Source organism: Microtus pennsylvanicus, chromosome 2 (assembly GCF_037038515.1).
Source record: "Microtus pennsylvanicus isolate mMicPen1 chromosome 2, mMicPen1.hap1, whole genome shotgun sequence".
In the NCBI taxonomy this organism is placed as follows: Eukaryota; Metazoa; Chordata; class Mammalia; order Rodentia; family Cricetidae; genus Microtus; species Microtus pennsylvanicus.
The window spans coordinates 147591269-147618564 of NC_134580.1; the positions used below are offsets into that span (position 1 = coordinate 147591269).

Below are 27296 nucleotides of genomic sequence, written 5' to 3' on the forward strand. Positions count from 1 at the left end.
TCTGGGAAGGTGGGTTTTAGGAGGTTGCTGCGGGCCAGGTCCTTGGCAAGGCAGTAGTGTGCTTACAATTCCAGTGCTGGAGAGGCAGAGACAAGAGGGCCCCCGGGGGCTTCCTGGTGAGTAGATCCAGCCTAACGGCAGACTCAGCAAAAGACCCTATCTCAAAAATGAAAGGGGAGAATGGTTGAGGGAGATACCTGATGTCAACCTCTGCTTTATACACACACGCACACACCGGTCATCTCACCATCGGCCCTGGAGACACCTTGACCTGAGCGAGGGGCCAAGCAGGCTTCCCTTGCTGGCAGATTCCCTTGAGCAACAGTGGCTGCTCCCCTTTCATGCAGCTGCACTGAGGAATTGTGGGAAGAAGTGCTGTGATCCATTAGTCACGCCTGCCTCGGTTCCCAGAGGGAGACTAGCGCAGAGCGTGCTAGAACAGAGGCCAAATGTCAGCTTTTCTTCTTCCATTCCTGCAGCAGCAAAAGCAAAGCCAAGAAGGAAGGTGGAACGGATGGGGTGACAGTAGAAAGACAATGGGAGAAACCAAAGTTTGACAAAGCCTTGAGAATCCCGTCTTCCGACAAGAATATGAGACAGCAGAGGCCTTCGTGGAAATAGCCGACTTCTTAGAAACAACGCTTCCGGGGGCACCTGTTCCCCTACCCTCACCGAGTCAGCATCTGAGAAGGTATTTGTTATCCCAGCTACAGATGACCGCTTACAAACAAACTGAAAAATATTAATTCCCTTTGTTTCCTGCCAAGAAGGCTAAAGCAATTACAGGCCCTGATATGAAACACATATGTTAATACATTTGGAAAAATCGGTTCCTATAGGGAAGCAGGGGTCCCAATCCAAGAACAGAGTGCTTTTGGAATTAAAGCATCTGATCAAGTTATCCAGACGGCCGGTCCTAAAGCACTGTCCCCAGATGTATTCCAGCATCAGGAACACAGGACCCTGGCACACGCTGCCATTGCCCCCTCACTGGCCACGAGGGTCCACCGACCCTTGGACACCCGGGCGGCCCCCTGGCTCTGTATAATATGATTACAATCATCACAGCAAAGCTCGCAGAGAATCGAAAGCAGTATAATTACAGGCAATTTTCACTTTTTGGAAATGGAGCTCAGGTGCTGAGGTAAGATCGGTAACAAGGCAGCGAGGAGAGTATGGCAGAATGTGCCGGGGTGGACCGACAGCCCACGAGCAACGGCGCTGTTGGCACTCACACATGTGGCAGGTGGCGTGACACGGCCATACAAGAAGCCTTTGCCCTGCTGAGAGTGGTCAGACCTTTCCTGCAGCAGGCATCCTCAGTGCCTACTATATGCCTCAGACTTCACTTCCCAAGCAGTCTCTGTAGCTGAGCCACCCTCACAGCCTCCGGGGCTACCCACCCTATCGGAATTCACTCAGTGCTCAAGGAGGCTCTGCAAGGTCAGCAGGTTGCCAACCCCACAGTCACAAAACTGGGGATGGCTACAGGTGGCAACCTGGGGATCTTCACAATAATGCTAGGACAAGCTAGGAAGGTGATTTGTCCTCTCTACCTCAGTTTCCCTGGTGGAAATCCAATTGACCGATCACCCAGTTCATAGAATTGGGGGAAGAGAATGGGCAAGTTGCCCTCATCTGTCATGGCTGCTCAGGACAGCTATCTCTTCTGCAGCGACCCGTCACAGGAGGCGGAGGACTGTGTCTCAAACTTGCCCGGATCTACCCAGAGGTAGGAAAGAGCCCTCCCCATGCCACAGGTCTGCAAATGATGCTGGCTCCGGCTAGTGACTGACTCCACGTGATTCAGTGCTGGAAGGAGTCCAAGAAAATGAGAGCCCCCCTGTAAGACCCCTGCTGAGCCCCCACAGGACTCTATCACAAGTGCCCCACAAATACACCCTGTTACCACTGACATCCAACTGGTGCCCAGCCAGTCCAAGAAGCCAGGCTGTGGAAGAGCGATGGAAGGAAGGAAAAGGCACACAGTACAGATCAAAACAGCCATCAAAGCCCACCAGCTGGCCTCCGACCACAGGACAGGAAGCCAGTGGGCATTTGGCTCCAGGACACAGGACAGGACCAGCTGACTGCCTCTCCAGAACTAACTAGATTGGACACAGTGGCTTGCTGTCCTGCCATGCTGGGTGGTATTGAATGCAAGCTTTTTCCAGAATGATCCTTGCAAATCACTAAGGGGGCCCTGAGAGGAACCACGCAGTACCAGGGTCTGACTGTACCTTGTCCAAGGCTCGGGGCTGGGGTCTGGAGTGGCGCCCTGAGAAAGGGGCCTCAGGCAGAATCACCCAGGTGGTCCTAACCCAAGATTTTCATGCCCCCCATGATTTTCCAGAACAACTACCACCAGCTACTGCCCACAGCTAAGGCAGCTCAGACCCTTGCTAACGCCCTGTGACTGAGGGGTCTTGGCAAGAGGTGGAAGTAAGGAGACACAAAATCCTATGCATAGGCCAATAGGAGCAGGGAGAAGCCAGAAGCTTCTGGAAGGGCCCCCACTCACTCTCAGCTAATCCCTCCCCCATGTCAGAGAAATGGACAGAGTCTGGAACATGAGTGGGGCTCTGTCCTGTGAGAAGAGGAAGTCTGCAGGCAAACAGGCCATTTGCTAGGCAGGTGACCCCTGTTCTACTTATTGACAGGGGACTCAACCAAGACAGGGCCATAAGGCATGGCAGCCACCTGCTCAGAGCCCGGCACACATGGGCTATCTCGCGAAATGCTAACATCCAGCCCAACCCACCCACACTGGTAGCTTTAACAGACCCTGGACAGCCCACCCAATGCACAGCCACGGCTGAGACTCTCATTGCAGCCCAGAATGCAGGTGGGGGTGTCTCAGAAACCTGGGTTCAAGGCCTCCCTTTGCCACTTCCTGACTGTGTGTCCTCAGCTGAGCCACCCCGCCTCTGAAGCAGTCTGTGGAAGAGGGGTAACACCGAAAAGGCCCGTTGTGGAGGTGGAGTACTCACTACGACACTGCATGGAGAGAATACTAAAACAGGACACGCCCCAGTACTCTGTGCGTCTCTGCGCTGTGCCCATGACCCCTGCCTAAACCTGGATATAGGAAAACCCTCCCGGAGTCTGGATGCCAAGTCCTGAGCCTGCAACCAAAGTGATGGCTACCTGAAAGTCCTCACAGAGAACAGGTGAGGCAAGGTGCCACCCCAGGGCCACCTGGAGGCCACTGGTGTGGGGGGGTGGTGTAGAGACCAGATGTACGTTTTCTTGCCCTCAGCTCCCACAAGCTTTTCCAAACCCCTGTGGTCCTCCAAGTGTATCCTGAGGTAGAGCGGCACAGCCTGTCCTGGTGTGGGTAAAAGGCCATGCTCCACCTGCTCACCCTGGACTTGAGGGGGAAAGACAGCTGACACACCTCGGAGGTTGGCTGCAGTGGACTACAGGACAGGTGTGTACCTGTTCAGATAGCAGGGGCACCCTGGACAGGACACCTCTTCTGAGTAGAAAGCAAGAGCCTGTTCTGGGGAAGCTGCTAACCCCACCTTGGGTACTTAGGAACAAGCAGGGCTGAACTGGGTTCAGGAGGGAGTTGGTAAGACACCCCTTTGGCCTCCTCTGCCCTGAATCTCTCTCTGGAGGGACAGGCAGAAACAGCCCCTTCTCCCTCACAGTGACTCAGGCCAGGGTTGATCCAAGTCCTGGCATTGTAGAGACTGAGGTCACCCTCCTGGCAGCCGAAGACTGTGATGGAGCAGGGGACATTCTTCATCCAGCTGCAGACAACATCTTGACCTTGGTGGTGACAGGGCCTGGCCTCCTGGGGCTCCTGGTGCAAACATAGTCCTCCAATACAGGAGGAGCACATCCGGAAGCTGCCAGCAAGAGCACAGGCTGAGGATGGGCCTAATGAAACCCCTAGCCTGAGGATGGAACCAACAGAGCAGAAGCAAACTCAGGTCCTGGAAGCTAGCTAGTCCAGCCTCAGGCCCAAGGTCCAGGAAGTAAGACTAAGCTCCCCAGCAACCCCAGCAAAGCCTTTAGAACCAAGCCACCACCCTCAGGCCCACCCTGAGCCCTGGCTCTCCCACAGCTGGCCAAGGGTGGCATACCTCTCCTGCCTTTCCAGCTGCCTGGGGCTTGAGGCAGGGACAAGCCATGGAAGGCCTCCAACTCTAAGAGATCAAGAGGACTTGGTGGGAAGTGACTCCCCCAGGGGAGAGATGTGGAGGCCAGCCCACAGCTGGCTAATCCCAGCACCCCCGGAGTGTCTCTGGAGCTTAGCTGAGCCTGCCAGAGAGCCAGATGTCCCAGGCCCTGAACAGCTGGGTAGCTGGTGGCAGCATAGTTATGTTTTCTATCTCGAAGCCCAGAGCCCAGGGGGTGGAAGGACTTGGGGGGGGGGAGTAGGCACTGGGCTCCTCAGAGGTCTGGGCAAGGAGGAGGCTCTAATGGAAGATGTACAGCGAGAGACATGCCAGAGCCATGCATCTCTACCCAGCTCAGGCCTGTGTCCCCAGGCATATTCTTAGGCTAAAGAATTCAAGTGTTCAGAAGCTGAAGCCCAGAGAGGGTGGTTCTGCCAAAGGCTGAAGCTCTCCGCTCTGCTATGGCCTCTCTCCCTCCTACAATGACTGAGCGCTTAGGGAACACTTACCGCATGGAAGACAGTCCCTAAAATCCTCCCCCACACCCCGGCAGGGAAACTCCACAACCCATTCCTTTTCAGAGGAGGAAACTGAGGCTCCAAGCTCATGGCTTCCCAGGAGCACGCTAGCAGGATTTGAATCCGGGTTCTCAAAGCTGGATTAGCCATCCCCGTGCCTCAGAGAAGCACCTACATTCAAAGGTGACCCAGAAAATAGACTTAAAGCTAAAGCTATTTAACTCCTGGAGAAGGGCCACATGGCTTCTGTCCGTGGAGCTCAGAAAGAATATTTAGTAGCCCAATAGTCCCGCCTTCCTGCTGTCAATCAACTCTGCTCCCTCCAGGCCAATCACTTCTACCTGCTCTGTGCCCCCTCCTCTGCCTGGCAAGGGCTCCCCTGCCCCCAGAGGCAGACCCTCAGCAACACGCCATCCATGCCAGGGAAACTCCTACACCACGTGTCCCTCTGGCAACCCATACCTCCTCGCCTCCCCAAACGGCGGATCCATCACTGAGTCTCAGGAGTGGAAGGGAGAAGACACACAAAGGCTGTCCTACGCAAGGCCCAAGAGGATCACCCCATCCCAGCAACGGCAATTTTCTCCATCCTGCCCCTCATGTGACCACAGGACCCTGTGGTTCCCACAGACACTCTTCCCCTGCCCTCTACTGACGGGGTCTCTGTCATTCAAACATCCTTTGTTCAGCAGGACATTGGTGACTGCCTACAAGACACCCAATCATCCCACCACCTTCCTCAGCAGCTCCAAGCCCTTCCCTTCGCTCTTCGCTTGCTCCCGAATTCACATCTCCTCGTCATCCTGTGATGACTAACTGTACCCCCAAACGGAGGAGATTCCAGTCCTAACCCACAGATCTGTCAATGGAACCGACCTCATTCAGAACCAGTGTTTCTGTTGATATATGCAGACACGCTCAGAGCAGAGAGGAGTGGACCTTCTCCTGCTGGAGGAGATGCAGCGGGAGGGAACCCCGGGGAAAACAGCTGGGGTCGTGCTGAGCGGGAGGCTGAGTCTGAAAGCAAAGCAGCTGACAGCAGCCTCAGGACACTTCAGGAAGAACACATTCGCATATAGGCGCGTGTACACACACACACACACACACACACACACACGTACACGCACATACCCCCCAAACACACACACGCAGGTTTCAGGGGGCCAGGCCTCACTGAGTCTAACTCTGAAGTTCCAGTCTACAGGGAACTCCAGTCCTAATGTCCTGGGCCACCCTGTTTGTGAGACTTCATTATAGTGGCATCCTGGGAACTCGGATGCACCCCAACCAGAGCTTTACATGGCGTTCAGGCTCTCACAGCCCCCCATTTATTCCCACTATCTGACCTCTGGGAATGGCACCAGGCATATGTGCACACAAACGTAGCTGACAAATAAGTCACAGCACCCATTGTTTCATCAGTGGCGTGGCCTTGACTTCCACGAACACCGCCTGGCACGGCTTGTGGGTCTCTGGGCCTCCATCACCTTCCAACACGGGATACAGAAGGTATGCACAGGCACGGGATAGAGACGCTGCCTTCTCTGGAAAAGCAGCATGAAAAGTTGTGGGTATCAGGAAGCCAGTTCTGCACAGGTAAGAGGTGACCTGCAGACCAAATGGCCCTCAGCGAGAGATGGGAGAAGAGGGTGTGTATGGCCATGACCAGTCAGCCATCCCAGGTGGGCTAGGCAGGACTACATTCCCAAAGTTGGACCTCTCCATGAGACATTATGAGAGGCAGGTCTGGAGACCAGCTAAGAGCCCTGGGCACAGGTGGCGGCCCCACTTGTTGGCCAATAACCGCTGGGGTATGTGCCTTCTCTAAGCCATCGACCTTCAAGAAAGATCAAACACGTGGTCTGGCTAAGAGTCTCAATGGCCTGGGGTGGGTGGCTCAGTGGTAGAGCACTTGCCCAGTTTACATGAAAACCTGGATTTGAACTCACAGAGGTCTCGAAAAACAACAAAAAACAAAAACAAAAAAAGAAAACCTGGATTTGATTCCAAGTGGCTCTGTAAACAAAGAGTCCCCTACAGTGACGATGTTCCCAAGTACACAGCAGGTGCTTGGAACTCCAGAAAACGGGCCCCACGGCCTCTAAAAGAGGCCGGGCCTGGGGACCAAGGTAAGACCCACAAGACACCTGAGTGTCGGGAAGATTCGAAGTCGATCTGCATGACTGCCTTCTGCCCCCAGGCACCCTGCTCCTGCCTAGTCCTGCCCTCTCATTCACTGCCTACCTCTAGAGCAAGAAAGTCATGCAGGGTAGAGCTTGGTGCAGGGCAGTAGGGGCTGTAAACATAAATTAAAGCCACCCCAGGACACCATCTGCCACCCATCAGAGGGACAAAGATAAAAACAGTGTGGCAAGAGGCTTTCCTGAGTGCATGGGGACCAGCCTTCTCCTCCCTGGCTGGTGGAGGAAGCCCAGCGACATTTGGGAAGGCCGTGTGTGGGTGTGCGGGTGCGTGAGTGTGAGGGTGAACACGTACACACATGTATACAACCCAGCCACAGTTGTAGAACTTCAGGCAGACATGCTTCAGGGAAGAGACAGCAGGGCTGGAAGGGAGAGGCTTTCCTCAAAAGCATGAGGACCTGATTTTGATCTCACAGAACCTGGGTAAAGAAAAAGCCAGAGGGTGGGAGGAAAGACAGCTCAGTGGGTAAAGGTGCTTGCCGCCAAGGCTGACCCTACAACCCACATGGCAAGAAAGAACAGACGTCTTCCAGTTGTCCCTGAGAGCCGCCCACAGCACAGCCCACAGCAGCAGCTACTTCACACTCGTGGACAACAGACATGTGAGAACCTCAGCGCAACACAGTCTATCCTGTGGAACTGTGTGGGTCTGAAAGACTCAGGACGGGAGGTGTTGAGCAAATTGCCCCACCTAGAAGCAGGAGACTGGACGGTGGGCTTCTCCATGGAAAGAGAACCCGAGCTGAAGAGCCCCCCTGGGGAAGGGACTGAGGACTCAGCGGTGAGAGGAAGCCTCAACCCCAGTCGCCTCTGCTTCTCTCTTCAGCTGTATTCCATGCGTCTGTCCGGCCATCTCAAACTTTTTTTTCCTTCCTTGTTGCATTGAGGATGGAACCCAAGGCCTTATGGGTTCTAGGCAAGCCCTCTACCGCTGAGCTACATCCCCAGACCTTATTTTACCTTTCAGTATGAGACAGGGCGTCACCAAGACATCCTGATCCTCCTGGGTAGCTGAGCAGCACCAGACTCAGTTCAAAACTAAACTTTTACCAGAGAGTTCTTCAGAAGCTGGGCCAAGTCCCTGTGGCTGGCCTTCTCGGTGCTCTTGGGACACTTGGATAGTGCCCATTTCACAGACTCCTTACTTCCGAGTGCGAGTGTCTATCTGGAGTGACACAGGGGTGTGAGCCACCAGAGACACACCACAGAAGTTGTGTCCTTAGCCACCAAGACGAGCTGCCCGACAGCATTGCCCTGACCAGGCTTCCCTCGTCCCTGTTCCCGTCCTAGCCGAAGATTCTCCCGCTAACTTCTGTGCCACCGTGTCTGTGGGGACGACAGAAGTTCACAGCCTCAACAAAAGCCTGGTCACAAAGAAAGGCAACCTCAACTGCAAAGCAACTTTGGGATGTACGTGAGGGGCAGCCCCCCATCATCTCTGAGCTCTTTACTTTTCTCGGGGCCCCAGAAGTGCTTTCGAAACAAACTTTTGGTCCCTGACCTAGCAACTTTTGGACAGCCAAGAGTTCTCCAGCTGTTTGCTTTGGTTTGTTTGTTTTTGTTTTTTTCTTTTTTTTCCGCTCCCCTTAGAGCATTTGATTATAAATGGTCATTTTTATTGGTGGTCTGACATCACCCTGGACTTAGAGCGTTGAACGGAAGAACCATCAACACCAGCCCTCCCTCCCCTCCCCCTCAACACACCACCAAATCGAGACCATTCATGTAGGCCTGTCTAGAGAGGCACAGCCCCGGGCTCCAGGCTTCCTGGTCTCCCGATATCCCTGACCAAGTCTGCGTAGGGTCGTAGTTTGAAAGAACATGCACACATCATACACTTTAAGATGGTCATCTGGTGTAGGGCCCAATAGTGAAAGCCACCAGGACTGCCTCTGCCTCTCACCCACTCCTTTCTCTGCAGCGAGAGGAAGCTCAGCACCCCACTCCCACACAAAGGCAGAACCTACCTGCCTGAGTGCTCCTGCAGCACCTGGTAGACTCTGATCTGGAAGGTCTCATTGTCAAAACGCTCCCGGATGTAGTCCTTATAGATCCGGAACTCAGCTGCAGTCACGGCTTCCCCCTCGGGGATCTTGGAAAGATCGAACCGGAACTCCCGATGGTGGTAGCGGGGGTGGAAGAATTCCTTGTCATGTTCCACTGGAGGGGAAGAAAGCACACCAGAACCGAAGACATTTAGTATCTGGTTCATCTCTGCCCGTGCAATTGACCTGAGCTGGGTGGACACTGCCTTAGGGAACCTTTGTGAAAACCTCACATCCCATATAGACACACTGTGGACCAGATGGTCACAGGCCCAGACCTTAGGGACATCTTGAGCAACAAGAGCATAGCTCTATAGCCAATTTGCTGGGGAAACTAAAGCACTGACCACAGAAACAACCACACCAGCCTGGAATCCTAGAAGCTCGGGACTGGGTTCGAATGCAGCCTCAGCCACTAAGAAGCACTGAGGCAGTGAAGAGTCCCGATACCCCGCCTGAAGCTCCGTGTTGCCATGTGGAAAAAGGGTCTGTGACATGTGAGGGACCTAAGATTCACACAAGAGATGGATGATGTTATGGCAGGTAACTGTCACTGGTGAGAAGATGCAACTTGGTAGGCCTGTCCTGGGACAGCGTAGGACAGTGGTTCTCAGCCCTGGGAGGCGAAGAATGACAGAGGATGCTTTTAAAAATTAGAGATGTCTGGTCATGGTCTGTTTGTGTTATGACCAGCTCTGCCATCATGAGAGAGTTCAATCACTGACACAAAGGCTCCTCCCAGATGGGAAGAGAAGCCACACCGTGCTGCTCGTAGCCCACCGTGCCAGAGAGAACTCTCCAGAAACCCAGTGTCGGCTCTCCTCCTGTCCTCTGGAGCACAAGAAGCTCATCCCTCCCACGCCAGCACATGGGAAAGGCGAGCCAGCACGACAAAGAGGCATCAGAGATGCCAACAATCCCTAAGAGGGCAGAAAAGCAGCTGCTGAGATCCAGGCAGTCTCCTGGATAGCAAGAGATCCTGGGGAGGTGGCTCCAGGACAAGGAGGCAAGGCAGAAATCCTCGGGTCTATCCTGTCCTCTGCCGGCTCCTCTCAGCCCGCCCTCATTTCATGTCTGTTACTGTGATAACACATCCTGCCACAAAGCAGCTTAAGGGGAGGAAGGGTCTGTTTGGCTCACAGGTCCTGGTTACAGTCCGTCACAGCAGAGGAGGCAAAGGCAAGAGATCGGTCACAGGCAAGAGCGGAGAGAATGAATGTACCCATGCTGCCCGCGAGCTTGCCAGCTTTCCTCGTTCTTTCACAGCCAGGGCATGACTGCCTACGGGACGCCAACACCCATAGAGGGCTTGGTCTTTCCACAATAATTAGCAATCAAGATAGTCCTCCACAGACATGCTCACAGGCAACCTGATGTAGACCATTTCTCAATGTCCCAGTTGATTCTGGGCGGTGTTAATAGGTAAAATTAACCAGCAGCGTGCCTGAGCTACCTGAAGAAGGAAGCATAATGCAGCAATGGCCAAGCACACACCTGAGACCCAAGGGTGTCGAACAGCCTGCCTGGAGTCACACTGCCAGGATTTAAACCAGGACCTACCAAACCCAGGACCGTTACCACCACATATGCCTACAGCAACAGTGAGGACAGTTTGGTGGGATCAGTTCTCTGCCTGTTTAACAGATGTCACATTGTACCATTTACATGTATGTAGTGTGTGCATGAACCCCACATGCATGCTGCCATGTCCTGCCATGATGATAATGGATTAAACCTCTGAAACTGTAAGCCACCCAATTAAACATTTTCCTTTATTAAAGTTGCCGTGGTCACGATGTCTCTTCACAGCAGCTGAAACCCTAACTAAGACAATACTCTTTTCCCAAAGTGTGCTGCCAGGGAGAGTTGTCAAGGTACACACAGAACATGAGCTACAGGAGGACAGTCCTATGAAGGGGACAGGGAAAGATGAAGCCACAGGGGGCTTGAGGCTCAGGAGGTAGCCACAAGTCCCAGAGCATCCTGTGCCACAGTGAACAGCCAGTACCTACGCCCACACCACCCCATCTGCTCAACTCAGGGAGGAGCTTCCAGGGAACACCCCAACAGCATCTCCGCCCCAGCAAAGTCGCTAAAGACTACACAGTAACCAGCTGGGACATAAATGGTCGTCCACCGTCTTGCTGGCCTCCAGGAGGTAGCATTCAGCATGTGACCCCAGCATTTGAATGCTTCCTTTTCTTTTCTCCTTCACCAGGAACTGTTAGGGGCCTTCTGACTCCCCAACCATCCTCTCGGTCCTCACTTCTGTCCGCCTTGCAGGCATTCCCTCCCTCAGGCTTGGTCTCCTCACACTCTGCCGCCTCCAGGGAGAGCTCATCTACCCAGAACATGGTTACAGCCCACAGGCAGATGGCTCCCTGCATGCAAATGAGCCCAGCTACAGACGACCGCCTACATGCTAATGGCTCCAACATGGAGACAACTCTGCATATAAACAACCCTGGCACGTATGTGGCTTTCTCTCATACCTGACTGTCTCCCCAGCCTCCTGCTCATGCACACAGATCCTCCCTTTGATACCTCCAGTTGTAGGCCTCACAGACCAATGACAAGTCACTCCCTTTGATACCTCCAGTTGTAGGCCTCACAGACCAATGACAAGTCACTCCCTTTGATACCTCCAGTTGTAGGCCTCACAGACCAATGACGAGTCACTCCCCAAGTCATTCATAAATCCCCCTAGTCAAGCCCAGCTGTCTCCTGACTCTTTGTCACCTTGGCCAAACAACCCTGCTCTGCTCCCTGTCTGCTCCAGCAGAACCCCCACAGTCACCCGGATGCACCTCTTCCCTTCTCATTCTAAGGCTCATGGGCCCTCTCCAACTGCACGGTGGAGTTTGGGTGACTTTGCCTACAGATGGGATCAGGCTATCATGGGAGCTTCTGCTTAGCTTCCAGCGGTGCCCCGGAGGTCAGGAGAGTGCTCCTGGCTCCGTCCCTGCCGCTGTGGAGAGATGGCCCTCACCATGACTTCCAAACTTCTTTCCTCCTCTTCCCACAGAAGAGACCAGGAACAACCCTTCCGTCCCCTCCTCTTCCCCTCCCCTCCCCTCCCCTTCCCTCATGGAGTGGGCCGTATTCTCCTGGACCACTGATGCTTCCAGGCTCAGCAAGGAGAGCCACCCAGGCTCAGCAAGGAGAGCCACCCTGTGTCTGCCCAGGAGTACCTTGGGCTCCCAGCTGAAGTGAAGTCAGTCTCCAAAACTCTTCAGTCCTGAGCCCCACCCCCACCTCTGCCCCGGGCTTCAGAACAGTGCCACTGGGGGGAAAAAAAGAAAAGGATCAGCCAGAAAAGAAGCCAGCAGAGTGGGACCTCTCTCACAGCCAAAGATGGCTGAAGAAGCCAGAGATGCAGAAAGCGCATGTCTCGTTAGTGCTCGGAGATGCCCCCATGATGCATAGCTTTGGCCTTTGTCTAGGGGGGACCTGTGAGGTTGGAGGGATCCCTGCTTTGCAGGTGAGAAAACTGGGGTTCAGGGAGGCCAATTAGCTTACCCACAGCACAAAATGGGTGACTGTGGAACTCTGAGCCCTACGCTTTTGCCCTCTATTCTTTGAGACCTGGGGTCTTGGTCTTTGCTCTGTCACTAGCTCTGTGGCCTGGGTCGTGTGACCTGTGTCCTCAGAGAGTAACACTAATGGCCCTAGCAGGGTAGAAGGTGGCCCTTCAGCACACAAAGGGTGTCTGCCACTGTCATGGGGTCTCTAAACAATGAGGCAGGGGAACAGCCATCAGTGGAGACAACAGGATGTCCCTCTGGGTGTTTACATCACAGGGTCACTTAGCAAAGAAAGAATCATGAAGCCACACAAATCAATAAACAAAAGGGAACTGTAGTAGTTACTTTTCTGCCACTGCCAGAAGGAAGGGTTTGTTTGAGCTTATGGTCCTAGAGGGTTAGAGTCCATCACTTGAGTGATGGTGGAGGTGGGTGAGGAAGGATGGCAGCAGATAGGCGTGGTGGCTGGAGCTGGAAGCGGAGAGCTCACATCTTAAACTGCAAACAAAGCACACGGTGGGGGCAGTGTCTAGGAAGGGCAAGATTAAAGAGCTTGAAAAGACACTGGAGATACATGGTAAACTGAGTGATCCTGAAACCCTGGGACTCTAAAGGAAAGTGTGTCCCCGCTGACAGGGCAGTGCCATTCCAGAGAGGCCAGGACATCCTCACTGCTGGGGGAGGGAGGAGACAGGTTTTCACAGCAACAGTTTTCCAAATCACCACATCAGTCAGCACAGCTCACACAGAGACCCAGGCTTGGATCCAAGATCCAGCTGGGCGGTACCAGAAAGAAGTGGGTGGAGCCTATAGGGCCTTCCTGTCTTCACCAATGTGGCCTCTAAGCCAGGCAACATCAAAGTCCCTATACTTGATGATCTTGAAGTTTATTATTATTTTTAGGTGTGTGTGTGTGTGTGTGTGTGTGTGTGTGTGTGTGTGTGTGTGTGAATGCACGCTATATGTGTGTGTGCCTATGCATGCCTGTGCAAGACCAGGACCTCGTGTGAATGCATGTCATATGTGTGTGTGCCTATGCAAGACCAAGGTGTTGAATCCCCTGGAGCTGGAGCAACAGGCGTTGTGTGAACCAACTGATGTGGGTGCTAGGAACCGAACCCTGGATTCTCTGGCAGAGCAGCAAGTGCTCTTAAATCCTGAGCCAACCCTTTGTCCTCAATAGCTGCTGAACTTTAACGTTCACCTGGAGAAAGGTGGGTGATAAAACACCACCTCACCTCGCCACCTGCGCCCACGTCAGTCAGACGTTGAAGACACATTTACATTCCGCTGTCTCTAGACTGTTCATCTGGAAGAGGTGAAACTCTGTCCCCAGTAAATGCTCACTTTAGTAGCCACTCCCCAGCACTAGAGACCACCGGGTAAGTTTTGTCATTGCAAACTGCGCTCCTCCGTGGACCTCCTATCAGAATCTGTCCTGCAACTGGGCCATTTCACTCAGCAATGTCTCGAGATTCATCAAGGTTATAACAGGCATCAGGATGTCCCTTTTCAAGGACAAATAATATTCCATCATACAGATAGACGACACCCTGTTATCTCTTCATCCTCCTGTGGAATTTGGGTTGCTTCCATTCCCGCTGATGTGACAAAGGCCACTGTCAGTACAGATGTATAGGCAGTCCCTGGAGACATTGCTATGAATTCTTCCAGGCAGAGACCAAAAAGAGGACCGGTAATTCTGTCTGCTCTACTGCAGCTGACCACTGTCAGCCACAGCCACTGCCCATTTTACCAGCAGTGCATGTGCCCCGGTGTCTCCGTGTGTCACCAGAGATGGCTGCGAGGTGGACAGCCACTGTCTTAAGAGCCCTCTCAGCTGGGAAAGATGGTGACATACTTGCTGGAAAAGCACGGTATGAGTTCAGTCCCCAGGACCCACGTGAAAAAGCCAGGCGTTGTGGCACCACCTGGAACCCCAGCAATGGAGGGGGGCTGCAGACAGGTGGTCTGTGGGCTCACTGGCCAGCCAGCCATGCTTAATTGCTGAGCTTCAGGTCACAGTGAGAGACTTTGTCTTAAAAAATAAAATGGACTGCGGTAGAATCATCTTTTTGTACCCTGTGGAGATGTGTCGCTCTGACCGGTTTAATAAGCTAAGCGGCCAATAGCTAGGCAGGATTTGGGGGGCAGAGAGGATGCTGGGAAGAAGAAGGTAGAGGCATGAGAGAGACGCCAGTGCCGCAGAGCAAACAGCATGGGCTTTACAAGGTAAAGGTAAGCAAGCCATGTAAAAGAACATAGATAAAAAGGTATGGGTTAATTTAAGTTATAAGAACTAGTTAGAAGCCTAAGCTATCGGCCGAGCTTTCATAATTAATAAGAAGTCTCTGTGTCATTATTTGGGAGCTAGCAGGACAGAAAAAGACAACGGGCAGCTTCTGAAAAAGATATCTCAGGTTGACCTCCTGTCTCAATACACACCTCACCACATACACACACACACACACCACACACATCACACACCCTTACACCCCATATACCCCACACATAACACACACAGCACACACACTATACAAACCTATATCACACACAACACACACTACCATATGCATATCACACACACACACCACCCACCTACACCCCATATACCCCACACATAACACACACAGCACACACACTATACAAACCTATATCACACACAAGACACACTACCATATGCATATCACACACACACACCACCCACCTACACCCCATATACCCCACACATACACATACATACACACACACACACACACACACACCCTCTCACCGGCCTAGATGCCCCATCCCTATCCTACACGTTACATCCTTGATCCTTATGAGAGCCCTACTCCAAGGGAGGTTTGTCTCACAACTGAGGAGACTGGAGCTCAGTATAAAGTCACTGGCTACCTACGGCCACAGAGACCTGGAGGTCCACAGGTCAGGACCAAGCCCCCATCACTCTGAACCACTGCCAACCCTGTCCTGGGGAGGCACCTGAGCCAGGTGTGCACAGAACCCTTGGCATTCCCCACAGATTCACGTCCATCTCGCTGCCACTTAGCTCTGGAACTTCACCGAGTATGTGTAGTGACAGTCAGGCCTCCAGAGTCCCCACACCAGCTCTCCAAATGGTCTTAGGAGGCTCAGCCTCCCTCCCTCTGAGCACGGGGCTGCTTTGGCGTTGGCAGGGGTGGGGGTGTCTTTCTCCGCTACGGAGACGCTGGGATGGAGACAAGGCTGAGGAATGAGGTCTTTGCTGCGAGATTAAACACTTCAGTATCCACATGTGTGCAGCACAGCTCGAACAATGTCATCATTGTAAACTGGGTGAAGCTGAGGGTTCGGGCTGGGGTGGAGAAGAGGGAAAGATGGGTCTAATTATCTCTCCAGGGCCAAGCCAGTTATTTGCCTAAAAAGACCTGAGAGCAGAGATGGTCCACGAGTCTAGGGCCTTCTGCCCTCGGCAAGCCAATAGTCAGCTTTGACCTGTCATTCACATCCCAAGGGTGTGGATTCGGATATCCAGGGCTATCTGATCCCAGTCCTATCCTCAAATAACTGAAAAACAAGGGAAAACAACAGAAATCGTGACAACATCACACTAAGCCAACTCTCCCAGTTGGGGCAGCTTTGTCCCAGACCCCCTCTGCACCCAGCCACTCTAAGCAGCACGTGACACATCTGTGGGTGTCATACAGATGGGTGCAGTTACTAGAGTCCGGTTGGTTGGGGTCATAATGTTGCCACACCCCACAATGGACTGCATAGCCTTGAAATACAGAAAGACACGAGGGGATTAATGGTGGCTCGCGCCTGGGATCCTGGCTACTGGGAAAGCTCTGGTAAGAGGGTCACTAGCTTCTACAAGTTCAAGGAGAGCCTAACAAAATGCTAAGGTCCATCTCACCTTTTTTCTTTTTTTTTTCTTCTTTGTTTATTAATCTGTTGCAAAGACATGAACTAAACCCAGACAAGCCCTCAACCACTAACTATACCCCTAGGCCCTTTTCTGACTTTCTGAGAAATCATGACTTGTTTGCTTTGAACTTGCTGTGTAGCTAAGGATAACCTTGAACTCCTGACCCTCCTGTCTCCACTTCTCAAGTGCTAGGATTGCAGGCTCATTCCACAATGCCTCCCAGATGTTATCCTGAAGTGTTGAGAGGCTCTGAGCTAACCAGACCTCAAGAGGTCAAGGGTGCTGGACTTGGTCCCCATCTGGGCTGTCAGCCAGCTGGGTGGGACCCCAATGCCTTTCATCACTCTGAAGTCCCCTTTCTCTTCCATTAGGTCATGTCATCCAAACTTGCCAGCATCCCACCAACTTTGATCTTACACATGGCTCAGGATAGGCCTCTGTCCACGGGCACTGACCATGGCAGTAGCCATGGACCACATGTGGCCACTGGGCCCTTGAGATGTGGCCACTGTGGCTGAGTGTTTTGCTTTTGTTATTATAGTTAATTTAAACATAAGCAGCCACTTGTGGCCTGTGGACTCCCTGCCCGACGAACGCGTGCAGCATGGTGGAAAGCCCTGCGGATCCGCACGACTCTGCCGCACCAGTGCCACCGCCTGCTCCGAGGCATTGTAGGATTGGTGTGAAGTGGAAAGGAGGGCCGTGTGAGGTAACACAATGGCTATCTTCAAAGAAGGGTGGTTGAAAGTGAGACGGCCAATGGACAGCAGGATTCCACGGAAGGGCCCGTGACAGAAGCATGAGGGTGCGGGTTTGGATCCCCAGCACCCACATAAATTCCGGGCAGGACAGCACACATCTGTAGCCCAGTGCTGGAAAGACAGAGAAGGGAGGATCCCTGAGGCTCACTGGACAACCAGACTAGCTGAATTGACGACCTCTGGATTTGGTGGAGACCCTGCCCCAAAACATAAGAGGGCAAAAGATTCACACTCGACTTAATCTCCGGCCTCCACATGCACCTGCATACCCGTGCACATTAATGAGTGTACACACACACACACACACACACACACACATCCATTCCAGAGCCTGGGGTCTAAGGCTTATGTGTGGGGTTTCATGGACCCTGGAGACTGATGTTCTTGGTTCTGCCTGCAGGAAGACCCCTGCTGAGGTCACAAGGTCCCTCAAAGCAGATGCTCACAGTACACGTGGCTATGGCATTGTGGGCACAGTGGTCAGACATGTCCAGGTGACACATGCAGGGCTCTGCTCCAGACCCACCTGACCCTTGGCCCCCGGCCTCTTCCCAGTTGGCAGGAATCAGCCTGGCAGACACAGCTCATCACTACCCTCTCGTGGCCTCCATTCCTTCTGGTCTGGCACACTGCTGCCTGTGTGCTGTCTGCTGCAGAAACCAAACGCCAGTCCCCACTGTGGTTCAGAGCTAGGATGAGTCCTGGCTCCACATTCTTGGCACACGGCTCTTGCTCCAGATCTGAGGACCCAGGCCAGGGGAAGGTCAAGACTGCCCCTGCTAGATGCTGATGGCTGAACAGGCTCTGGGGTTGGGACTAGCTTATTCCCAAGAGTGACGATGTTGCCAGGGGACCCCACTTTGACAACCACTGTGATACACGACATCTGTGGAGCCTCCAGTACATTCAAAGGTCTTCAAAGATGGCTGCCTTTGCTCTTCGGCTCACCTCTGCCCCACCTACCGCTCCTCTGCCAGGAGCTCGGCAGCTTCTCTGGGAATGTAGCAGAGGGCTTGGGTAGCATCCCATGGTGCCCAGGAAAACTCCTCTCCTGACCTCAGTCCGCTCAGGAAGAAATCTGAGTGTGATCCCAGGGGCCTCGAATGCCCAACGGGACACAGCCTCTGGCAACCACTGACAGGGGCTCAGAACAGGTTCGTCCATCTCTAAAAGGCTCGGCCTTCCCTCTCCCCACCCCAGGGACACAAAGTCACACAGAGGCTGTAGTGAAAAGTGAAGACAACAGAGGCCAGCATACAAGGTGGCAGAAGCAGGTCCCTGTTAAACAGTCAGTCCAGCAGGGGCCCAAGCCCAGCAGGGGCCCAGGCCCAGCAGCCAGGTGGGAGTGGATCTGTTGCCTCCTCCTTCCCCATTGGGCCAGGGGAGACCCAGACCGCCCCCAGACAGCTGGGGCTGCAGGGTCAGCTGGGTAGGCACAGCTGCTTTCAGGTATCCAGCAGCAAATCAAATCACATGAGAATTTATAATCCTTCCTGGGGTCTGGGTTCTATCAACCTAAACTCATTAGCCCCAGAGATGCAGGTGTCTCAGAGAAGAACAGGCTCCGTCTCCCCTTCAAAATAAGAGTCTTCCATAGCGCCGACTGACCTCAGGCTCCAGACCAATCCTCCTGGAAAAAGGCTGGTGCGGGAGATGACTGGAAACGGTTTGATGGGAACTGGAAATCTTCAAGGCCCTCACTGTCTCAAGCTCACATTTTGAACAAATGGTGCTCAAACTCCTGGTCTGAACTACCAAAGCCCTTTAAAAACTGTCTGTGGAGTCTGGCATGGTGAGGCACACAAGCCTTCCATCCCAGCACTCCAGGCAGAGGCAGAGAGATCTCTGTTGAGTCCAGGCCAGCCCGGGCTTCACAGTGAGACGCTGTGGACCCACCCTGGAGTTGAGGAACTCTTCCTCCTGCACACACACATGCCAAATCACTGACAGGCTCATACTGCTCCAAGCAGGGTCCTTCCCATGCAGGGTTCCTGCAATCTGCCACGTAAGAACAGATTGACAAACGAATTTACATGTTTAGCGACAAATCGTGATGACCACTGGGTGTGAGAACTAGGGGCTCCAGAGCAGAAAGGGGCACCCCTACATCTCATCCATTGCTCCAAGTGTCCCTGAGTATATGTTACAAGCATAAGATACTATGAACCAAGACGGTAACCAAGAGGGTATGGGGCACAAGGAAACTTGATTCTTATTATGGTGACTAACCCAGCGGCAACCAAAGAGCAGGCCCAATACCCCAGTATCTGCAGCGCAGCCACAGGGGACCAGAGCCTGACTTCCTGCCACCCATCAATGTGGTAAGAGCTACCTTCTAAAGCAACTGAGTCATGGCAGAGCATGTGATCAAGCTTCAAGTCTCTCTCCAAACGTTTTGGTTAAATTTGGAAGTTCAGCCACATCAATCAATAACCCGAGCCACTTTTGTCTTTTTCACTTTGCCACTGTTTGCACAATGGCTTTCAATCCTCGGGTCTCGTGGTCACAAAAGGGCTGTCCCCACACCAAGCATCGTCTCCACAGAACCACACTCAAGGCAAGGAAAGGAAGAATACGAAGTTTTGTTTGCTAAGCAGTCACTCAGTGGGAAGCAAAATATTTTTCTGAACCACCCCCTAGCCCGCTGTCCAACCAGCAGGTTTCCTGTTGTGTCTGCTAATTAGAATAACAGCCCAAGGCTGGTTCGAGCTGCAAGGGAAGCTGAGCAAGCAAAGGGGGTGGGGTGTGGTGGGGTGGAGGCCTATGCTATAATCAAGAGTTGTTGTGAGCAGCCATGTTTGCTCCAGTAGACCAGGTAGCAGACTAGGTGGGAGGGCTTATGCTCTGTCTATAGACAGTGCTGTGAGCCTTTGTTGCACAGATCCTGCTTCCTCTCCAGGACTCAGCCTAGTGAGCCCTTTCTTTACACTGACTCCTCCCAACACACAGCTACCCATTATTGAGCCATGATGCCCAAGCTCAGAGAATTGTGACAAACATGCAGACGCACGCTGGCCAGAAAGCACCCGACGAATATCTCCTACTCCTCCCACCCCCATCCATCAGAAGAAACACCCAGGCCTTGTCCCAGCATCCTCCAGGGGAACAAGCAGCAGCAGGGTCAAGGCTAGACCCCACTCACAGACGAAGGGTCTGCTAAGGTTCAGGTCCTCCAAGGATCAAATGTGACCAGACTCTAATGGCACTCACGGCATCTTGTCCTTGTGTACACTCTGACCAGGGAGACAGCTGTCACCCGTCCCTGATCAGGACCCAGACGGAGGCCTGGCCAGCTCTACTTCTACCTGGAGAATGGGACTCCTGATGTGCTTGGGTCAATGTCAAGAACATTTGCCCTTGTGGAAGGACACTGGGAGTATTCTGCTGGTCACAGGTCATGTTAGCAGCAAATGCTGAACTTTGGCTGGATTTTCAAGGCCAGACCTTTGGGGTTGGGTTTAAGGAGAAACCTCGAGCAGTCTGTAGACTGCTGAGAGCCTGGTTCGGTTAGCAGCCATGAGCTTTGGGCACAGCTGAGAGATGAAGAACTGGCCGGCAGGTTCAAGGCCCTGGGTTCTGTCCCCAGTACCAATAAACACAAAGCAACCATTAAATGCAGGCAGCCTTCTGCATACATCCACAGTGGCACACTGCTGTGTTCTCAGGCTTTGGGAGTGGCTCAGCCTCTGCTTCCCACGCATACAGTGGGGCCAATCGCACGCGCATACCTTCCTAACTACAAGTATGCAATATAGGGAACAACAAAGAGCAAGAGAACGTCCTAATTCATTCAACATGGCTCCCGACAGCCAGGTCTACCCTTCCCCCTGTCTTCCATGAGCACAGCTGGCTAGAGGCCAGAGCACACCTTTCTACCCTCGCTTGCAGAAAGATGTGTCCTTGTAACCTATGGTGACTGGAGAGTCAAGGAAGGCGGCATCTTCCAGGGAACCTCAGGGGAGGTTACCAGTCTCTATTCAGCGTACTCCTCCATCTTTGTCCCCAGTTCTGTTTCTTTAAAAGCCCTGACCAATGACAGATCCTAATCAGTGCAGATATAACTTTCTAGTGTGACAGGATCCGCTTGATGTGATAATGCCAACTTCCTGTTTTGCTTCGTGCCCTGTCAACACAGGCAAGCTTCTGACTGAGCCAGTGTCTCTCTGCTCAGGCATGCCACCTCCATCCTGTGTCTTACATGCAGGGCTGAGGCACCATGCTCTGGACCCTGGCTGCATGCATGCCTATCCTCAGGCCACACTGAGGCCAACAGCTGAGGTCCCTGGCCTCAGTATGGATGCACCAATCTCCTCTCTCCTCCTATTAACCTGGCCCCCAGGGTACAGGCAGCAGAATCAACTCTAGAGATAGGACCAAATCCTTGAGCTCAAAAAAGAAAAGGTCTTGGATCTACCCAGGGGTAGGAATGGACCTCAGAGCTGGGCTGCGTATGAAAACTTCAAAAAGTCTATAGGGATGGGACACAGAGACCTCACTACCTGGTGGGGTGGAGTACTGCCCTGGGGAATGGGTTGGGGGCTCACATCAGAGGAGACATAGGTCCCACCAAACCAGGAAGGAGGTGCTCTGAGAAGGGGGAGGAGGTCCCTGCAGAAGTCTAATGCAACCAGATGGTATCTGTTCACGGGAGGGGTTAGCAACTGAGACACAGGAGTCTGCAGAGGCCCATGGCACACCAGGCAGGAGACACTCAGGCTTCGACTACCACAACATCTGACGAAAACTCCCTAGAAGGCCACTATGAACCGGAGATGTCCACAGAGAACACACCCAGCCTGTGTGCCAGCAAAACATTTACTTAGCAGCCCTGCCACTTGGACTGTGGGTTAATTGTCATGTCTGACAATTTAACTCGTGTTCTAGGTGAACAAACCGTTTTGAGATCACGGGTTGTACAGAAATAGGTGAGTGGCTAGACCAAGCCTCAGACCGTGGTCCAACTCCAGCCAAGGCCTAAGGAGGCTTCTCCGATTTGAAAGGGTTTGAAGCCTGCAGGAAGCTGGCTTGCCCATTTTGTTCATCTGAAAAGATCACCAGGCTAAGACACCCAGCCTCCTCCAGGCGACCAGTAGGTCTGGGTGCACATTTAAGCATCTTTAGCCTGTAGGGGGTGGGAACAGAGCCATCACTTTGGGCTCCCAGAGAGAGAATAGCTGGTCAGTGGAGTGTCTTCCTCCACCTGAGTTGCTGGGGCATCTCTCAGGAAGGTGGCAGGGTCCAGGAGTGGTCCCATCCTCACTGTAACACTCCTCCCTTACAGCCAGCAAGTGAGTCACTCCCAAGAACGTGGTAACCCCACTCAGCCTGGTTGCTGCAAACTTGCAGTTAACTTCTTAAGCTTCTGAAAAGTCACCCTGAGCCAGTGGTTTCCAATTGTGGGGAGGGACTTCTCCTCAACCAGAAGATGCTTAACCAGGTCTGGGGTTTTACATTAGGGTGTCAGGACTCTGGACATACACAGTCCTAGTAGCTAGTGTGCGGAGGCCTAGGAGATGGCTGAAGATTCCATGGTACACAGACCAGGGTGACCGTGCAGACTGCATCCACAGCAGCCCTATACTCCCTCCAAAGGCTACCTCCATGTTCCCAAGGCATTCACTGGTCCCAATATTCCTGGATCCCTCTTCCACACACTCCTCTCCACCTACCCAACCCCCACCAAGACAACCCACGGTTGTACCCGCGGTGGAGAGGCAAGTCGCTTCATTTATTGTTTCCTCCTGAGGGGAAGGACCAACCAATGCCTCCATCCCATAAACATTTACTGGCCCTGGAAGATTCCTGGCCCCACTGCCATTTTTAAGGGCTTGTCTCTCAACAAATGGTAAGGTCAAGTCAGTCAGAAAATGGAACTTGAGAAGGGAAAGAAGTGGGGGTGTGTTTTACAAAGTTCAAGACCGAGGAGAAATGGAAAGACCCCAGACAGCCCCTGCCCCATGAACAAATGTCTGCTCCGTTCTAAGCCCTTTCAGAACAGGCGAGGGAGCTTTAAATGTCTCCAGGCACTGCCCCACTGAGTCCCCAGTTGCTCTCCGTTGCTCCCCTTTGTGCTAATGGGTCTGAAGATTGATTGGTTATTGACCCATGAGGCACGAATCCACAGCACTACTCTGGACAGCAGGGAGGGGCGCCTTGCCACAGAGAGAGCCTTGAGACCTGATGCAGACTGTGCCCAGCAGGTATCTCCAGTAGGAATCGGTCTGGTGGGCCTGAGCTTGGGAAAAGCTTAACCGCATAAGCAGACCTTGGAGACAAACACGCCAGGCATCTATCCATGTACCCATGAGCTCTGACATTCTTGTTGCTTCCTTTAAAAACAAATTAAATAAGATAAATTATTTTTGGAGTAACAAGATTTGTAAAGGAATCTCAAGGCTGGTGGGTAGAGGCCCTACCCATGTGCTTTACCCAGTCCCCCACCGTGTGAACGTAGACCAGAAACACACAGCCATACCTGTGCACTTCACCCAGTCCCCCACCACGTGAGCATTGACCAGAAACACACAGCCATACCTGTGCACTTCACCCAGTCCCCCACCGTGTGAACGTAGACCAGAAACACACAGCCATACCTGTGCACTTTACCCAGTCCCCCACCGTGTGAACGTAGACCAGAAACACACAGCCATACCTGTGCACTTCACCCAGTCCCCCACCATGTGAGCATCGACCAGAAACACGCACTGTCGGCGCTGAGACTCGTGCTGGCATGCTGCAGAACCTGAGTGCTGGGAGCATGACTACTTGCTCACTGCTGTCTGGTCCTGTCCTGTCCAAGATCTGATCCCGGGACTTCATGCTGCGCTTCCCTTTGGCTTCTCACTGTTACAAGAATGAAACCTTGGGGGCTGAGGAGATGGTGAGAGGCTGCCATGCAACTTTGGATCCTCCACACCCATGTAAAAAGCTGCAGGAGGCACATACACACATCTGTTACCCCAGCAACAGGAAGGGAGGGACAAGTAGATCCCTAGAGCTCACTGGCCTGTCAGCCTTCCAATGCTGAGGTCTAGGGTCAGTGAGAGACCTATCTCAAAAACAAAGAGGAGACTAGTTGAGAAAGAAAGACAGGAACAACACCTCATGCTGACCTCTGGCCTCCACACACAAGTGCAGACACATGCAGACACGCCCGACATGTGTATACTCGCCCTGACCCAGGCGCATACTAAAGCATGTAAAAATCAGCAGTTCTCAACCTGTGGGTCTAGACCCCTTTGGTGGTTTGAATGACCCTTCCACAGGGGTCGCCCAAGACCATCAGAAAACACAGGTATTTGCATTACAATTCATAACAGTAGCAAAATTACAGCTATGAAACATAAATGACAATAATTTTCTGGTTGGAGGCCACCACAACACGAGGAACTGTATCAAAGGGCTACAGCATTAAGAAGGTGGGGGACCATGGGTGCAAACGCATACACCACACGAACATACGCATACACCACACGAACATGCGCACACAAGGAAGGACCTCAGCTGCGGCGTATGCTCCTGGTCCTTACCCCTTGCCTTGACTCAGCAGCTGTCACCCTGCAGGTCCTGAGTCTCTTCCCATGCTCGTGCCCTCACTACAGAATGCAAGCCCACAATCTGCAGTCACCCCCGGTGCCCAGTGAGCCTGGGCTGTGCGCTAAGCCACACTCTAAACACCCTCTGCCCCTCACTTCCTCTCTTGCCATGTCCTAAGTCACCCTGCACACAGATGGAGGTCTGTGCATTTGAACTGCACAGCTGCTTTCGTTTCCAGAGCCTGCTGGGGTATTCCCCACAATGCATATACCACGTGCACATACACCCAGCCACCGGCACATACACACACAGACACACAGAGGGAGACACACAGGCACAAGAAAAGAACTCAAGCCGGGCGGTGGTGGCGCACGCCTTTAATCCCAGCACTTGGGAGGCAGTGGCAGGTGGATCTCTGTGAGTTCCAGACCAGCCTGGTCTACAGAGCTAGTTCCAGGACAGGCTCCAAAGCCACAGCGAAACCCTGTCTCGAAAAACCAAAAAAAAAAAAAAAAAAAAGAAAAGAACTCAACTCCTCGTTGGAGGACCTCCAGAGAAGGATGACTGTCCCCTGTCACAACCCAGCTGCAGTTGGAAGTCCTGGGCACATGGTGAGACCGCTTCTACAGACTTCTCCACCAGCATCACCAGATCTGACCGCTAAAACACGCATGTAGCTGCCCCGGGGTTTCCTGGATAGGCTGGAGAAGCAGGAGGCATGTAGGACCCCATCTATGGGTGTGTAGACTCTTTGTCCTGACAATTCTTTTCTGGTTATGACAGAGAGAAGTTTTACTACAGTCAGGATGGAGAGGGAGAAGGGCATGCCCTCTTCTGGCTCTCTTACCCATCAGAAGGGACCACAATGTCAAGGCCTGCTGTCTGTTCCCAGGCAGTCTGTCCTCTTCCTCTAGGTCCCGTGGCACTTGCCTTACAGAAATCAGAGCTAAAAACAGGGAAGGTCTGAGGCAGGGGAAGACTAACTAAATGGCTACATAGAGAGCTACCAGCTCTGAACTTTCATCCTGTCCCATTTCAGAGAGGGTTAGATAAGACAGGGAACTCAGTGTCTGGCTTCAGCCACACAGGTCCTGTGAGGAGGGAGATGCCATCTCTAAGGCCTGAGAAGAGGACATTCTCCATGCAGGCCAAGACTTGGGGACAAGGGACAGCTGGTACCTTCTGGGAAAACTTCACAGCGTCCTCAACATCAAATTCTCCCCCATGAACCCTAAGTCCGTCACTAAACGGTTCCTACAACCTCCCAAAACACCACCACCAGCTGGGGACCAGGTGTTCAAACACATGAGCTGCTGGGGGACAGGTCACATCCAATTCCTGCCGATAAACAAACACAAAGATTCTCGTTTTGTTTTTCCTCTCTAGGGCCCCTGCTTACACTGCTATTCTCATCTATGCCTTATAAAGCAAAAATCTCCCAACATGCTTCTCATTGTGCAGTTTGTTTCTAGGTAGGCTGTGCATTCAAAACGTCGTGGGGAGGAACCACAAGATCAGACATATTTACAGGATTCTGCCTGGAATGTCATCACCCCGCTGGCCATGTACACAGATACAGACAGCCAACATGTGAACACCTGGAGCGCCCTGGGAATTGTGCAAGGCAGCGCCTGACCCAGCAGCAAGGAGAGCTGAGAAAATAATCAAGGAGTCCCTCATCAAAAGCCAAAGGTTGTGTGCATGTGTATGCACACGTGTGTGGATACACACATACATGCACACATGTGGATATTCACGTGTGTGAACATGCATGTGTATGCATGCATGTTTGTACATGTCTCTGCATGTGCATACATCCATGCGTGTTTGCGTGCACATGACTGTATGACGTCCACCAGGCAGGTGAGCACCTAGTCCATCAGATTCAGAGTGCAATGTTTAGTGCCACAGAAAAGTGCCAGTGAGGTTGAGTCAATAAGAATACACACACCCAAGACCAGGGCTTAAAACACCAAGCCCTCGGTTCTGAAAACAGCACACGTGTGTACTCACAGAAAAATTTAATCAAGCGTGACTACAGAGATGGAAGCCTAAAAGCTCCGGGGAGACGTGGCTTTAGCGATGCAGACATTTGCATACTGTGCTGGACTTCCAAAAGGCATGGAGAGCTGAAGGAAGTTTGTGGGGCCCTGGAAGGAGGGTGCACATCTGCCTCGGGCCTTGGCCGTGATCTCGCTCTTTCTCTGGCCTCCATGGAATCCACACAAGGCTTTATTGATGTCGTCTGCTCAGCCCCAGCTGGAGGAGTCAGGGGGCACCTTGCACCTGCTCCAATCACAAGTGGAAGCCGCAGGCTCCATTAATGAATGCTCTGGGCTTGTCAACTCCCCCGAAGTGAAAGCTTCCAGAAAGGGGGGTGGGCACAAATACTTCAGTAATGAGATTTTTTTTTAATTAAACTTTTTCATGTTGGAATAAGTTTTCATTTGAAGCTTCTATACAGAACCCTTACTCGATTTTGGTCCCCCGGGTTGTGATGTTTTTAAATAACCACAGGTGCTAAACTCCAGAGAAAGAGTCAGGATTTTCTCTGTTCACCATCTGTCAGTTCAGTGTTCTGATCCCGTCTATGTCGGATGGCATCTGTGTCCAGAGTGGTCCAGAGGCCTTGTTGATTCGAGCACGATGGATGGGATTAGTGACAGTTTGGACA

The 27296-nt window shown here is 52.7% G+C and overlaps 1 protein-coding gene across 1 annotated transcript in view; it reads right to left on the reverse strand.

The window, feature by feature from the left end:
• Nucleotides 1-27296, reverse strand: part of Bmp7 (bone morphogenetic protein 7) — a 71596-nt gene that overhangs the window by 36635 nt on the left and 7665 nt on the right. Inside the window, exon 2 of the mRNA XM_075963214.1 lies at nt 8817-9009. Coding sequence (XP_075819329.1) covers nt 8817-9009 — 193 coding nt within the window. The remainder of the gene's footprint in view (nt 1-8816; nt 9010-27296) is intronic.